Below are 17214 nucleotides of genomic sequence, written 5' to 3'. Positions count from 1 at the left end.
TTTCTGTTAAACTCTAAAACTGTTGTTTTTTTCTTTGTACTTGAGTCTGACTGATAATTGTTTGCATAATTCTTGCTAAATCTCTTTTTAAATATATTTTTTAGTTGTAGATGGACACATTACCTTTATTTTATTTATTTTATTTTATGTGGTTCTGAGGATTGAACCCAGTGCTTCACACCTGCTAGGCAAGTGCTCTACCACTGAGCTACAACCCCAGCCCACTAAATCTTTTTTGAGGAAGTCTCAGTTCAGTATTTTTTCATGCATGCACAGTCAGACTAGAGAACTGGACTAAATGAAGCCTCTAGGTATATGCGTTTGCAGAAGTTCAAGAAATGCTTGAATGGGGTGAGAAACCTCTAGGACTTTGTGATCAGCCAGCATATGTACAGAATTGTTAGTGTACTGAGAAAAAAAAATCAATTTTCATCATTACCATTGACTTATTTCATAATGCTAATGAGTATAAGATAATGATATTTTTCTTATCTGGCCTCTTCATAGAATATAGCAATGTGTTTGACCTATTATATACTGAAATGTAAACATTCTGAGGGAAATACCTCAGTTCAGTTTCATGCCTACATTTTAGATAATGAAAATAAATCTTATAGTTTACTTTAGAAGATGTTAATTTGCGTTTTTAAAACCTTTGTTTTCTTTTGTGTCTCACTGGAAAGGGACTCATACTGCATTGTCTTACCTGCCACATTTCTGGAATAAGTTATCTATAATTGCTGACTTAAATGCTTTATTTTTATGAATAGTTGGTTAGTAGATTACTCTGCTCTTAAAGATCATTAGATAGCTTCATTGCTGATAAAAGCAAAGGTCTTGCTTTTTTTTCCTTTCTAGCTTTTTATACTGATGTTCCTGTTTTTCCTTCAATAAATTTTGAAAATTCTTTTGAAATCTCTGTACTCTTTGTTTGCTTGTTTTCTAATCATGAGTCTTCCTAAAGGTACAGATGTTTATCATTTATATTTTTACTTCTTGGAGACCTTAAACTTTTATGTCTAGAAAAAAAAACACTTATGTCCATGTTTCTAATCTTAATATTTCTCTTTTCTGAAAGTTCTGGTTTTCTAGCTGCTTTATCCATTATTCATTTATTCAATAAGTATTTATTAGCTTCCTATAATGGATGGAAACATACTAGGCATTTTTAGTGAATTGTTATTTCTATTAGACAAATATAGATGCTGATAAACCAGCCCAGTTAAGAGCCCAACTTTTTGACTGAATTTCTTGGGTTCAAATCTTAGCTCTGCTGCTTAATAGTTGGATGAACTTCTTTAACTTCTCTGTACTGCAATTTTTCCTCATCTGTGAAGTGAAATAATGTGTGATTATGGGGCAAATTGCTTATGCTTACATGGTAGGCATCACTTGTAAGGGTTCAAGAATTATTTATCTTTCCATTTGAAAACTAGAGTTGGTTTGATTTTTTTAGTTTCAATTTTTGTTCTTTTTACTGATACATGACAGTAATGTAATTTAACTTATTTATATAAACATGGAGTACATCTTACTCAGGATCCCAGTCTTGTGGTTGTACATGATGTAGAGATTCACACCGTTGGAAAGTGGTGTCAGATTCATTCCTACTTCTGTACCCACTCCCTGCCCTTCATTCCCCTTTGTCTAATCTACTGAATTTATATTCTGTCCTCCTACCTTGTTGTGTTTTACCATCCACATATCAGAGAGAACATTTGACCTTTGGTTTTTGGGGATTAGCTTATTTCGCTTAGCATAATACTCTCCAGATCCCTTCATTTTCCAGCAGATGTCATAATGTCATTCTCTTTTATGACTGACTAATATTCCATTGTGTATATATACCATATTTTCTTTATTCATCTGTTGTAGGGCACCTAGGTTGGTTTGACAACTTAGCTCTTGTAAATTGAGCTGCTATAAACATTGATGTGTCTGTGTCACTGTAGTGTGCTGTTTTTTAAGTCCTTTGGGTATTTTAAGTTCAAGGAGTGTGATAACTGGTCCTGACATGTTTTTAGTGACCATTACAGAAGTAATAATTTATGGTCCAGTGCTTGTGTTACTCATAGTGATCAACTGATTCTAGTGAAAATCTTACAGTAAAATATATTGCCTAAATTAACAATATGATTAGTGATGAGGTTGATTTACATTCTGGTCTACTCCCTTACCTAATTATGGGTCAGTAACAAACAGTTTACAGAATACCTGCTTGAGTAGCAATTGGCTTAATAAATAGGAAACCTAGTTAGATCACTGCCTTCTCAAAATCAATACATATAGCCTCATTATTTTCTTTTAAGTGATATTACATTTCTAAGTTTTGCATTTTTTAATAATAACCTTATTATTATTCTTTTGTGCTTTCACCTGGGTGATCTCCCTTGCCTAGCAATTTGTGACATTTCTTTTAGAATAGTTTCATATAATTTGTTCTCTTCCTTCTTTTATATTTCTTGCTGTTCTACTTGGTCTTGTGATTTGTAATTGTTTGTGGTTAACTGCCTAATTGGCCTCTGCTTTCTTTTCTGTTTTCCTTTCCCAAATCTGTCTTGGACACAACTGTAAAGTCCTTCCCTTGTGGTCATGCCAACTCTATAAATGGTAATTCTCTAACTTAATGAAAGTGGTGTGCTATTTGATTTGCAAAGGTCTCTGAGAGAAAGTTCATTGTAAGAGGTGACAGAGAGTACAGTTAAAGCCTCTGTGTAGAGCATGGTAACCCAATCTCATTTCTAGGGTAGGAATCTGTTTTGTTTTGTTTTTGTTTTTGTTTTTGTATGTGGGGGGGGTGGGGTCAAATTAAAAATACTACTAGTATTGGATGAAAACGGGAGTGAAGAACAATTTTCAATAGGTAGTGCAAATCCTAGAAAAATGTTGATGAAAGCCTAAGAGGTGTAAGTCCTTCTTGTCAGTATAGCTATCTGGCTTTTATGTTATTAAAATAACTTACTGAGAAGTTATATAGAAGATCTCTTCAGCTTCAAAACTTGATCATTTTTTTTCATGATTATGAATCAGCATAATCCATTTTAGATTAATTGTAGACTTTTGATCAGTATGGTAATCTAAACTGCCATGGGAAATCCTGCCTCCCACATATAAAAAAGCCAAAAAAAAATTATAAAAATAGCTTAAGTGGGAAATCTAAAGGTTCTATGTAGTCTATGAGGAAAAACAAATTCTGGGAAGTGAAGAGTCATTGAAACTGAGGAGTTCATAATAGCAAACAGATCACTGTTTTGATTTTGATATCATTTTTATGCCTTCTAGCTTAGAAGAGGCATGATGGGCCAGGACCATAGGAAACTAAAACCCAGTCCTTTGCATAAAACCCAGAGTACAAAGAATAGTATGATGGGGAAGAGGAACTAGAAAAAATTAGTTTATATTCAAGCAGAAAGAGAAAGAAAGAAATGTCAAGATCATTAAAAATGGTATCTATCACCCACAAGAAATTAAAAACCCAACATGGGTGTATGTGAATTTAGCTATCTTTAAATGATTATATACTCCAGGATCTCAAGCCATAGATTTAGTACAACTGTCCCTTCCTTGGTATCTGGAGAGAGTTTCCAAGAGCCCTGCAGATTCCAAATCTATAGATGTTCAGGTCTCTAATATAAAATGATATAATATTTGTGTATAATTGACATATATCCTCTCATATATTTAAATCATCCTTTTTATTTATAATATATTGTAAATACTATGTAAATACTTGTATTTTATTGGTTACAGAATAATGACCAAAAATCTGTACATATTCAGTAAAAAAAAAAATACATTAAAAAAAACTTCAAGTCAACTTCAAGTCTCAATTTCAATTGAGAATGCAGAACCCACAGACACAAAGGGCCAACCAGCATTTACAATGGGGACACTGGTAATTACAAATGCTCCATATTCTAGGGCACGCATAATTCCCAGAGAGAGACAACACCTTATTGAAAGTGAATTTATAGAAAATAATAGGAAGAAATACGAACCACCATAGGTCGACCGATCTAGCAAATGAGATAATTGCATCCTAAGAACTTAGAGAAGGCAATCTTTTTTTGGTACCAAGGATTGAACCCAGAGGTGCTTAACCATGGGGCCACATCCCCAACCCTTTTTTAAATATTTTATTCTGAGACAGGGTCTCGCTAAGTTGCTGAGGCTGGCTTTGAACTTACGATCCTCCTTCCCCAACCTCTGGAGTCACTGGGATTACAGGTGTGAGCCACTGTGCCTGGCAGAAAAGGCAGTCTTAATTGAATTTATGTATGTTAAAAATATTCATCAAGCCAGGCACACAGTGGTACATGCCTGTAATTCCAGCTAGTTGGGGAGTGAGGCAGGAGTATCACAAGTTCAAGGCCCACCTGGAAAATTTAGTGAGAACATGTCTCAAAATTTAAAAAAAGAAAAGAAGAGAAAAAGGGTCAGGGATGTAGCTCAGAGGCAGAGTACTCTGGGTCTAATCCCTAGTTAATGCCCCCCACCTCCCTGCACTCCCTGATATTCATAGAGATAAATCCTAAAGCAGGAACAAATGGGGGACTGGAGTTGGGGCTCAGTGGTAGAGTGCTTGATTGGCATGTGTGAGGCCCTGGGTCCAATACTCAGCACCACATATAAATAAAAAAGTAAATCAATGAATAAATAGATCCATTGACAACTAAAAAAATAAAAACATAAAGAATAAATGATATGTAAAAAAAGGACCAAATTTAGAAATCAAACCAATATGATGGAATCAGAGTCAGAATGGATTAAGAAATGACCAGATACAGATGAGGGGAAGACAGTCAAATTTTGGAGACCTAACCTAGATTAAAATAGAGAACAGAGAATAGAAAGTCAGAAAGATAAATTAAAGAACATGATTCAATGTACATCTCTCTACCTAAAATTAGTATAAAATAGGAACCAGTTTTGATTTTAAAGACAACCTGACTTATATGGTGTGTGGCAAATCAGTAGAAAAATAGTAGGGGATTTTTGTGTTGTGTGTGTGTGTTGTTGTTGTTGTTGTTGATAAATCCTCAGAATAAGCACTTGCAAATTTTTGAATATTATCAAAGAGAAAAATAATTGCCAGGAGATAAATCCTACCCTGGGCCTTTTACTGTTTAGTTGAAAAGATTTCACTTGAAGTACAACCAAATAATGAAGGCTCCTGCAAAAGATTTTTATTTTATTTCTGTTATTTCTTCTCTAGTAACTTAAGAGACCCTATTGCTACTTAGAAAGAGAATCCAAAGTAGGCGTCACTGTGGATGGGAGTGTCGTCATAAACTTTTAGCTCATTTTGTATTCTTGTCATTATTTGTAATACTTTATACCTCTTAGTATAAAGGACAGGAATCTATTTGTTATCCTTTGGTAACATCCTTTTCTCTCAGTCTGTCATTTCAAATTCTTCTTCATTTCATGTTGTCTTTTTTTGTTTTTGTTCTTCATCTTCCTCCTTTTTGTGTCTTTTGTTCCTCTTCATTTTGTTTTAAATGATTAGTATATGCTGACTATGACCCATATGCTGTGGCAGGAGTTTGTAATGATCATGGCAAGACATATGCATTATATGCCATCACCGTACACCGGCGCAATCTAAACAGTGAGGAGATGTGGAAGACATATCGTCGATATAGTGACTTCCATGATTTCCACATGAGAATTACTGAACAGGTAACGTGGATTTTAAAGATTTTATATTGTTAAGCCACATGCTTTATATTGTTTCTTGATTTAGTTTTGGTTTTAAATTTTTCTGAGGATATTCAGATACTAACTTCAGTTAATGAAAGAAAATAAGGTAAGAATTTTTTGTATTCAGCATAAACATTAGAATGATTTTGAGCAATTACCGAATAAGTCAAATGCAGAGAAGTTCAGCCACTTTTACCCATTATGGACTAGTGACAAAGTGTCAGTGGCACATCTTAGAAAATTAAAATGAATATATACTTCTGATTTTAACATTTGTGTATGCATGTACTTTGTAAAAGTGTTGGTTGAAGTAGGGATGGGAATTGCTATAACACATTTTATGCCTTTGCTTTTGGAGGCATAATTCAGAACTATAATTATTTTATTTATTTATGGTATCCAGGATTCAATCCATGGGATTTTAACCAGTGAGCCATATCCCCATCCCTTTTTATTTTTTTATTTTGAGGCAGAGTCTAACTATATTGCTTGAGGCCTTGCTACATTGCTGAGGCTGGTTCTGAATTTGAGATCCTCCTGCCTCAGCCTCCTGAGGACCTGGCAGAACTATAATTCATCCAGCAGTGTAACATTAAATACTAGGTCCTTTGTTTAAGTTATTTTGAACCACAACCTAAAATAAAATTTACATTAACCAAATTATATTTTCTTTCTCAATTTAACTGTTGTGTTATAGAAGTAACTATAAGGACTCTTAAAGATAACAAATGTAAAGAAATCATTTCCCTTTCCTTATTTTGATTAAATATTTTATCTTTGTCAGTTAAGATCGTAGAAAAAATATGGTTGGAACAATGATGATCTCTTTAAAATATTTTGTGAATAGAGTGAGATAAATAAATACAACTTACAAATGATTAAAAATGGGGAGGGTTAGTTTTGGTTCTGAAGCCCATAATGAATAGAACTACTTTGAATTGTATATTCATAAGAAATAACTTTGGATATGTGTGTTCTTCTGTTTTTGTGTTGAATAGAACTTCTCCTTCATTTTTATCTTATTTATTTGAAGAGGTGAAAGAATTTTCTCTCCTGCATTGAAGAAGTAATTGATTATTTTTCAAGTATTACCTGTTTGATAATTATAAAAACTCTTATCTTTCTTCCTATTCCTACACTTTACCCAAATATGATAATCTTAAGAAACAATTTAAATGGCCAACAATAGTTTTATTTAGTGTAAGTTAGCAGGAATTTGGCCCTCTGAAATTTTTTTTCATCAAAAAATTGTAATTTTCTTTTTACTAAGAGAAATAATGTCGCCCAATTTTAAATGTTCTACACAAGGACTGTATATTTGTTTCCATATTGCCAAATATAAGTGAAGAATGTACTTCAAAAAACTTTGTTAATGAGACAGTCCATGTAGAAATTCACTTTTCAGAACAATAGCAATAATTGAATGGAATTTATATAGGTCAATTTTCCAAATGGCTTAATAGAACTGAAGTGGGCATGTTTTTGACTTGGTATTTCTTATGAAGTCACAACAGTTGTGACTCCTTAAGTATTTAGATTACTCACAGGGCTTAAGAAATATAAAAAATTAAGCTTGTTGGTAAAAATTAGATTTATCATATTATTTAGCATCTGTATGAGACAAGCTGTTTGTCTTTTAGTTCTTCCTCATCTTTATTTTTTCTAATTCAAATCTTCTAAAATAGTAGAAGGAAAATGCAGTGATTTTTAATTTACCAGTTGGTAACAATGCAACCTGTTGACCTGAATAAATGTTCATCCCATACAGCTCTTAAGTTAAATGATTTTAAACAGGTTTCATTATGCTTATTTAAACTCATGATGTAAGTTTTTATCCCAGTCTAAATATATGAACTATCATTTATTTTCTATAAAGATTTTGCTTAAATTTGTATTTGGTGGAGATTTATATAATTAAAAGTAAATAATTAAAAAGTCAAATGTCATATGCTTTTAGAAGTTTCTTGAACTGCTCATTCAATTATTTAACAAATATTTTTATAGTTTCCTGTGTACCTGGCACTTTTCTCTGTGCTAGGGAAATGACAAAGCATGTCCTTCCCTCTAGGAATGTATGTTCTTGTAGATACTGATTGTATGCTTTTTATTGAATGAAATTACATATATATATAGATGAAATGCTATCAATTTAAATGATAATATTAAATAGTTCTTAAATAACTGAGAATGGTGTCTATATGCTTGAATATTAACAAATTTATTTTTTTAAAAAACAATTTCAAGTCTACTTTTAAAATGAGCATTAGTGTATCAGCAATCTAAACCTGATATATTTAATATGAAAGATAGTGTTTGAGTTTAGAATGTCTATGATTTATGTATTGTATTTGAGGTTGTTTTAAACCTAAGACATATTGCTTTATGTGAATTCCTTATTTTTCAATTTATTTCTAACTTCTTTCACATGATTTTAAAAAACATTCTCATGATATTTTAATGAGTTTATTTAGAGTAAAATCTCCCAATTTTTCCCTTAATTTTTTTTATAACAATAGTTGAGAAAACTGTCATTTATATTGCTGTTCCAGAGAGATACTTTAGAAGGCATTTGTCTTGATAATTTAGACATTCTGTGCTATTGTGACATATATGTTTTCTTTTAATATTTTTTTAGTTGTCAGTGGACTTTATTTTATTTATTTTCACGTGGTGCTGAGAATTGAACCCAGTGCCTCACACATGTTAGACAAGTGCTCTACCATAAATTTTTGTTTTGATGGATACTGTCATGTGTCCTTGGTGCATTCATTTGTTAGGGCTGACATAGCAGAATATCACAGACTGGCTAGCTTACACAACAGAAATTTGTTTTGTATAATTTTGGATGCTAGGAGTTCAAGATTCAGCTTTTGTCAGGTTTGTTTTCTCCTGAGGCCTTTTTCCTTGCCTTGTAGATGGCCATCTTCTTGCTGTGTCTTCACTTGTTTCTTTGTATGTGTGCATCTCTGGAATCTCTTTATCCAAATTTCCTATTATAAGGACACCCAATCAGACTGGTTAATGACCCATACCAAAAGCCTCTATTTAAGCACCTGTTTTAAAGTGTCATTTTCCACAAAGAGTGACAATCTGAGGTACTAGAGGTTAGGACTTAAAATATATGAACTGTGGAGGAAATATACAATCCCATGGTACGTGGTAATGCCAGAATAAACTATGCATTTTTTAAAATTGAATCAGTGGTTTAAGATGTAGATAAATAATAGTTCAGGAAATATCTTTTAGGACACTTTGAAAAGTAAATTTGCTTCCACAAAATGTGATTGTTTTAAAAATAATTTAAACTCATAAACCAGATACTCTCTGTTGGACATTTGATATTCAGTGAAGACCCATTTCTCTTGATTTTCCAAATCACCAAATTTATGAATATCACTGCCATATAATGTTTTCTCTGTAAATTACCCCTAGCATTTTTTGTTTTGCTTGCTATAACTAGAGCTTAAGAACTACTTGTACCTTGCATGTATGTTGTAAAATGATCTTGTTCATGTTCTAGTACTCATTCACATTTTAGCTCTAAGCAACCATCATATTTTTCATGACATTTAATCATTTATCAAAATCTTCCAGCTTGGGAATAGAAATTATGCTAAGTTTCTTTTTCTTTTTCTTTTTTTAATCTTTGCAATAGAAATCAGTTTTCTTTACAGAGATGTTACTATTTTAAGCAAAGAATTTTTTTTTTTTAAGTTTGTTTTACTTCAGAGTATGTACCTCATGGGGAAAGCAGTGAGGCTGCTTAAAGTTTCAGGTACTAGGCTGTTGGCAAGGATAGCCATAGCTAAATGGCTCTGCTGTTATACTATTTTTAGCAGCCAACATGGTTAAAAACCTGTGTTTCAGAAGTACATTCCTGATTACTGTCATGGACCTTTGAAGCTGCTCCCAAATGTTAAGTCTAATAGTATATACACTTGTTCTTGTTGTTAACTTTATAAAGGTAAAATATATGCTGATGGCTCTTAAAGATTTTTTTTTAAGAGGTCATTCATGTAGTGAAAGGGAAGATATTACCAGTGTTTATTATAGTTCATTAGTATAGCTAGTCTCTATATTTTGAAATTTGCCTTTTCTACTTCTAATAATTATGTATTATAATGATTTGTTGTCATTAATACTGAGGATATTTTTATTAGACTTTCTAACAAGCCAGGAACTCATCACTTTGATCATTAAAACTTTTAATTGTCAAAACTTTATTCATAAGTCAAAGGAAAATATTTTAAAAAAACCTTTTATTATGAAACTTTTGAGTAATCTCCTGAACTAGAATTTTAAAACAAAACCCCAGATGTCTAATACTCAAATGATTCACATTTGTCATTCTTAATTGAGAAGTCATTATAATAAAAAACATTTTAAGAACTGTGGGGAATATTTGTGAATCTTTTATTTTCCAATTTTTGCTTAATACACACAAAAATATATATATATTCCAAAATTATCTGGTTTCCTGTTTGATATACAGAAAATTTTCAAATTTTTTCTCTTTTTATAAAAAAAAATTAAGATGAGTGAATGTATTTTGTCTTATAGTTTGAAAATCTGTCAAGCATATTGAAGCTTCCTGGTAAAAAGACTTTTAATAATATGGATAGAGATTTTTTAGAAAAGAGAAAAAAGGATCTAAATGCCTATTTGCAGGTAAGTCCATGTTTTTTAGAATAACACCGTAGAATTCTTTATTAAAGAACAGGGACTGGAAGTGTAACTCAGGAGAGTGCATGCTCATTAATATGCAGGAGGCCCTGGGTTCAATTTCTAGCACCAAAAAAAGAAAAAGAATATTTTTACTATAACAGTGGAATAGCAACCCATTTTTAAAAGTAATGTCAAATGTGACATGCAATCTAAGAATTTATAAACACTATTTCTGTGTTTATTGATTAACTTAGAAGTTTTCTAAATGCTCAGTGTTAGGGATTTGCTTTTTAAAGTTTAGATGAGTACATGCACACACATATCCATTCCAGATTAATGTAAAGTGTATAGGTATTTTATGGTATAAATAAACAGTTAAGTGTCTCAAATTCAGTATATTGTATATTAAAAATGAATAGAATTTTATTCTCAGAGTGTGTAGCTGCCTCCCATGACCAGGAATGATTCTAAGGCTTCTAAAATTATAGAATAATTCAAGAGAGGGTAGATCTAAAGGGCTATTCCTTTTTCTTCTTTCTTTCCTTTTTTTTTTTTCTTTTGTACCAGGGATTGAACCCAGGGCACTTAACCACTGAGCCACATCCCCAGTCCTTTTTTTATATTTTATTAGAGACATGGTCTTGCTAAATTTCTTAGGGCCTCATTTAATTGCTCAGGCTGATTTTGAACTTGAAATTCTCCTGCCTCAGCCTCCCAAGCTGCTGGGATTATAGGCGTATCCCACCATGCTTGGCTCAAAAGGGCTATTTCTTACATGTAGCCTCTTGGACATGGAAATTTTCACAACAAACATGTCTCACAAGTGACTTAACTTTTTGAGTTATTAGGACTCGCAGAAATAACTTTGTTTTAGGCCTGGGTACCCAGATGTCAGTTGTAATAATGGTATCCCTTTATAGTTTTGTGTACTAGTTTACAAATTTTGTGTAGTTTATAAGTTTTCACATGTATTAGATAAGGCATCAGCCCAGATTTATAGCGTCCATTATTTAGGCTACCTATCCTTTAGAACAGGAATCAGCAAACTACAATCTGCAGAGCCCATCCAAGCTTACCATCTGTTTTCTACTAGAAGTTTTATTGGAGCATAGCCACCCCTTTCATTTGCTATCCAGTGTCTGTGGCTGCTTTCACCAGCAGCAGAGTTGAGAAGTCGCAGTGGAGATTCTATGAACTACAAAACCTAAAATAATTACTGTCTAGCTTTCACAGAAAAAGCGTGCTAATCCCTGCCTTAGAATTTAGTGAAACTTAGGTAATATATACTAGATATTTAATTTGGAAGATTTTTTTTTCTGTTTCTCTCAAATATTCTTAGTTCTGACTGGGTTTGTTTTAACCATAATTGAAATTCCATGTTATTATGATGCACCAAAAGGATAGCAAAAACTTATAGATTTCTGCTGCTGTTCACCTTTGTCCTCTCTTGGCTTAAAGCTGAATGTCTGATAGCCTTTGTATGACCCTTGTCAAATGTTGTAATTTTTTTGTAAACTACCAAACTTTAAAGTCTGTATCAATTATTTATAAGATTTAGAAAATGACTACCTTTTTCCAAATTCAGTGCCATGAAGTACATCTTTTAAATGTGGTTGTGCCTTATACATCTTAGCTTATGAACTCAGTATATTACAACTGTTTCCCTTGAAGGAACTAAGCTAGAAACTTCATTAGTAGTTACAGGAGCAATATTTTGTTTGGGATTCTTTATAACACTTGAAAGTTTTGTTGATTTTTTTTTTTTTTTTGTACTTTCTGTTTCATAAAAATGTGCTTCTATTGATGGTTAACTCTTAGCATTGTTATGTGAATAACATAACTTTCTACTCTATATCTTCTTAGAATAAACTGTAAGACCAGAAAACGGAATAGTAAATATATTTGGACAACTTTCACATTAGATGCACTAAAAGTTAAAATAGCAGATAGGAAGATTATATGCCATACTTAATTATAATAGAATTATTGATGACTTCATTTTAAACTGAGTAATTGGGTTTTTTAAGTATAAAATTAAAGTTCTCTACATTCTTTTTATGAGATTAAATTATAAACAATAGTTACTTTTCATTATCTTATTAATTTAAGCTACATTTTCCCCCCTTGTTAGTTACTGTTAACTCCTGAAATGATGAAAGCATCTCCAGCTTTGGCTCATTGTGTCTATGATTTCCTTGAGAACAAAGCCTACAGTAAAGGAAAAGGGGACTTTGCTCGTAAGGTAAGCAAACCATTATTGCAGAGAGTTTATTTTTTAGGTCTGCTTTTGTACTTTGTTTTTAATAAAAGAAAATGAATTTGGATTTGTTTATGTTCTAAAACTGAAAATTGTTCTAAAACTTGGCCTGTTTATCTTCTATACTTTATTAAAGTTCTGAGATTATTTCAGAAAGAAATTCTAAAAAGAGCTCCTCTATTGCTCCCCCTCCCTCCTTAAAAGACTAGCCTTTTTATAAAATATTGATTGATTCAAAATAAATAAGAGTTAATAATTGTGAAGTAGAAGAACTTTGTATAATTAGTCTAGGTTGGTTGATTTTAGCATCCTAATGGATGGAAACATTTCTAAGTTGAATGCTTTGTTTCAATAATAAATTCCAGGGTACGGACCTTATGATGGTGAAAAAATATTTATTGTGCTTATGTCTGTATTTCATGATCTAAGTGATTGCTTTTAAATTGGAAGGCTGAGGCAGGAGGCTCACAAGTTCAAAACCAGGCTCAGCAAAAGAGAGGAGCTAAGCAACTCAATGAGACCCTGTCTCTAAATAAAATACAAAATAAAGCTAGAGATGTGACTCAGTGGTCGAGTGTCCCTGAGTTCAATCCCTGACTCCTGCTCCCCCCCAAAAAATCCATATTTAAGTAACTTTATTTAAAGAAATGCATTCCACTTTTCCATCTCTTTGATATTCACCTTTCTCTATCTCAGACTTATAAAACGTTACAAAAATGATATAAAGCTCTGTACCCTTCACCCATCATCCTAAGTACTGCTACTGCTACTAGTAAAAATAGACGTTTATTTAGAGGTTAATTATGTGCTGGACATTGTAACAGACACAATAATATCTTATTCATCAATTTTAAGATAAACTGATGAATTGATAATAGCTTTTTAAAATGAAAGAAACATTTTATTAAACGTTAACAATCAGCAGTAGCATTTATGTATGACTAAACAGTTATATACCACTTTTTTTAAAAAAATCATATATGGAGTCCAAAGATCTTTCTGAATCATTTCTGATAATCCACAATAACATGTTTTTCAAAAATCATACTGGTAATCACCAGCGTCATCTTGACCTCTTTTAATTTTTCAGGATACTTTTTTTACATATCAAGATTTTGGGGGTTTTAGTTGCATTTTCTGTTTAGCTAATAGCAATGTTTTCCCCTTAAGTTCACTGGAAATTAAATAGTTATTAATTAATTAAAATAATGTACATACATTTTATGAGTGATTATTTATAACTTGAGATATAATACTTTATAACTCATTGATTTGCTCACACAATTTATCCTAATTGTATGTAATATATGTAAACAATTCCTAGGAAGAATACCTGATAAGTATCCTTTTTCTGTGCACATAGTATCTTTCTATCCAGTTTTGTGTCATGATGTGAAGGCATTGTAAACTATAGGTAGAGATCTAAATTTAAGTTAAAATTTCATTGTATGCCCTTACAGGTACTAAGAACTCAATTGAGTCAGTAACTGAGATAGTACCTCTATCAGGCTAAGTATACACTTATACTTGCAATCCATAATTTACTTCTATGCCTGGCAATTTGAAAGTTTATATCTTTCTTCCCAAACATCTATTTTAAGACAAATCCTATGTTTGTGAATGTATTAGAACATTGATGGACTCTGCCTTTATGCTTACGAAATTGTTTCCTTGAGAATTAGGCATTAGTTACCTGTGGAGATTTTTCCATCCCCTTGCTAGCCCTAGTCCCCTCCTAACACAGGTGCTTAGACTGTACTCACAAAAAATTGGGGTACATATAGAGAGAAAGAAATTGATTGCATGAAGTATCAATGGTAGGTTACCCCATACAAAGATACTTGTGAAATTGTATCCCTTTAATCACCTTGTAAGTTGTATTAGCTCCACTTAACATCTCTTCTGTGAAGTATGAGAAATGTAGAATTGTAAAATATGTTTGAAGGTATTCTAACCATTTTTAACATAGGTTGTAGGTTAAAGTGAAATCTATGCCTTTTTTACTTCTAAAATTCTCTTCTGTGAACATTATAACCTAGGGAGGTGGCAGTTTTCCCTCAAGCTACACATTTGAAATGTGATAATTAATACTTATCTCTTTAGAATTCTACATGTGTGTTCTTATGATGTGGCTTATTTACAGTTTTTAAAAAGTAGTGTTGGAAATAATGCCCAGATTGATTCGAACACACTGTTCTGGTGAACCAAAAATCTGTAGTATATAGAATTAGAAATACAAAAATTAGTTTCATCTTTTTAATCTTTGTATTTCTCTTTATCAGTGATAGAATTTTTAAAAATCCTCCTTCATTCTGCTTTGTGTCCTTTGGTTCTACTCTGGGGTATATTCTGACAATGTCCTTCCTAAATTGGATATTCCACGAAGCATATCTGCAGTATTATTTACTCAATTTAAGCCATAGAGTAACCAGAACTTCCAATCCTTTTACAGTTATCTTGAATTTCTGTTTTATTGTAGTCACTAGTTACTCCACCTTTTCTAGTTTTTTTTTTTTTTTTTAATGAAAACATAAAGAAATTTTGTCTTCTTGCTATTATCTTTTAATATTATGCTATCTGTTCCTTAAGCAATGAGGTTCGGTTTTGTTATTATTATTTTGTTTTTTCTTTTCTGCATGGTACATAATTTGTTTTCCTTGACAGCTTTTATGAGATTTGGTGCTTTCTAAAATATATTTTCTTTAGTTTTGTACAACTGATTTTGTGTTCTTTTTCTTTGTTAAAAATCTCAGGGAGAGATTTTTGGTTTTGTACTTCTTTGATTTCTTTAGATGTCTTTACTTAATTAAAAGTATTTGGCATTTGTACAGTCAAAATATCAAGTTTTGTTTCCTATCCTTCTGGAGAGTTTTTTTTTTTTTTTTTTTTCTTTTTTCAACATAAAATCTAATTTATTTCAGTTTGTTTTTAATCTAGAGATGGGCCAACAACTCTTCTCATAGTTTTCAAAGATTTGATCATAATTCTAAATCTCATGTCTGTAAAACTGAAAAAGAAAAAAGAAAAGAAACAGCATTTTCCAACTTAATTGTTTATGGTTTTTTTTCAAAAATTCTTGTTGAAAAATGTGAGAAATTATTTTTACAAAGCACTTAATTAATGTGCTTGGTATCTGTTTGCAAATCATTTCACCATGTGTAATGTAGCATGTACGAATTGGTGCATGAATGTCAGAGTTCATCTGAATATTTTACCATGTATTGTTCCTCTGTTAGAATGTCATCATTCAGGAGATTTGGTGTTCCTATCATAGTAGGTGGAAGAGGGCATAAAAATATTATGTGGTAAAAATATTGTGTGGTGGTCATTTAAAATATTTTTTTACTTTTTTAGTTTTTTTGATAGAACATTAGGATATATTTTGACATAATCACAAAAGCATGGAATATAATTACTCTAATTCAGTCCCCTGCACTTTGCCTCTGCTCTCCTCCCTCTCCTCTACTTATCTCTCTGCAGTTTGTTCATAGTTTTTTTTAATTATTGTCTTGATGTTGGGATTCTCTGTGCTATATTCTTGCTCATGAAATTAGCCCTGCATCTCTTCTTTAAAGGAGACCAACCTGAGACCTTACCCCACAGCCTCAATGTCTGTGACTAGTCACTTAGCAATAACTCTCTAGCTCCCTCTTGCCTCCAACATCCTTCTCACTCTCCTTTTCATCTTACTGACATCTGCCCTCTGTCATGTCTACCTTTATCTTTTTCCCATATTTCATCTATGTAAAAATGTTGAGTCAGTGGTCAGGTTTCAGATGATTTCACTGAATCTTTTCCTCTCCCCTTTTTTTTTTTTTTTTAAATTTTTTAATTTTTAATTTTAATTAAAAATCATAAATTTACATAGGGCAATGTTGTTTGATTCATTTTGTTATTTTTTCCCCTTCCCCCCCTCCCCTCCTACCCCTCTTTTCCTCTATACATTCCTTTCTTCCTCATTCTTACCACACCCTCCTTATTCCTAACCCTAACCTAACCCTAACCCTAACAATAACCCTCCTACCCCCCACCCCCGTATGTCCTCATCCGCTTTCAGCAAGATCATTCGTCCTTTAGTTTTTGAGATTGACTTATCTCACTTAGCATGATACCCTCCAATTTCATCCATTTGCCTGCGAATGCCATAATTTTGTCATTCCTCATGGCGGAAGTAATATTCCATTGTATATATATGCCACAGTTTCTTTATCCATTCATCAACTGAAGGGCATCTGGGTTGGTTCACAATCTGGCTATAGTGAATTGAGCAGCTATGAACATTGATATATCTCTGTATCTCTGTACTATGCTGATTTTAAGTCCTTTGGGTATAGGCCAAGGAGTGGGATAGCTGGGTCAAATGGTGGGTCCATTCCAAGCTTTCTGAGGAATCTCCATACTGCTTTCCAGAGTGTCTGCACTAGTTTGCAACCCCACCAGCAATGTATGAGTGTACCTTTTTCCCCACATCCTCGCCAACACCTATTGTTGCTTATGTTCTTGATAATCGCCATTCTAATTGGGGTGAGATGAAATCTCAGGGTAGTTTGATTTGCATTTCTCTTATTACTAGAGATGTTGAACATTTT

At 32.4% G+C, this 17214-nt stretch overlaps 1 protein-coding gene across 1 annotated transcript in view; it reads left to right on the top strand.

Moving 5' to 3' along the window:
- LOC306668686 (sorting nexin-13-like) overlaps positions 1-17214 on the top strand; it is a 160943-nt gene that overhangs the window by 124867 nt on the left and 18862 nt on the right. Inside the window, 3 exon segments of the mRNA XM_079152328.1 lie at positions 5510-5682; positions 10264-10371; positions 12500-12610. Of these exon segments, the coding sequence (XP_079008454.1) occupies positions 5510-5682; positions 10264-10371; positions 12500-12610 (392 nt within the window).

The sequence above is a fragment of the Sciurus vulgaris genome, assembly GCF_902686455.1.
Source record: "Sciurus vulgaris genome assembly, chromosome: 8".
Lineage (NCBI taxonomy): Eukaryota > Metazoa > Chordata > Mammalia > Rodentia > Sciuridae > Sciurus > Sciurus vulgaris.
This window is presented reverse-complemented; position numbering and strand designations above follow the sequence as displayed.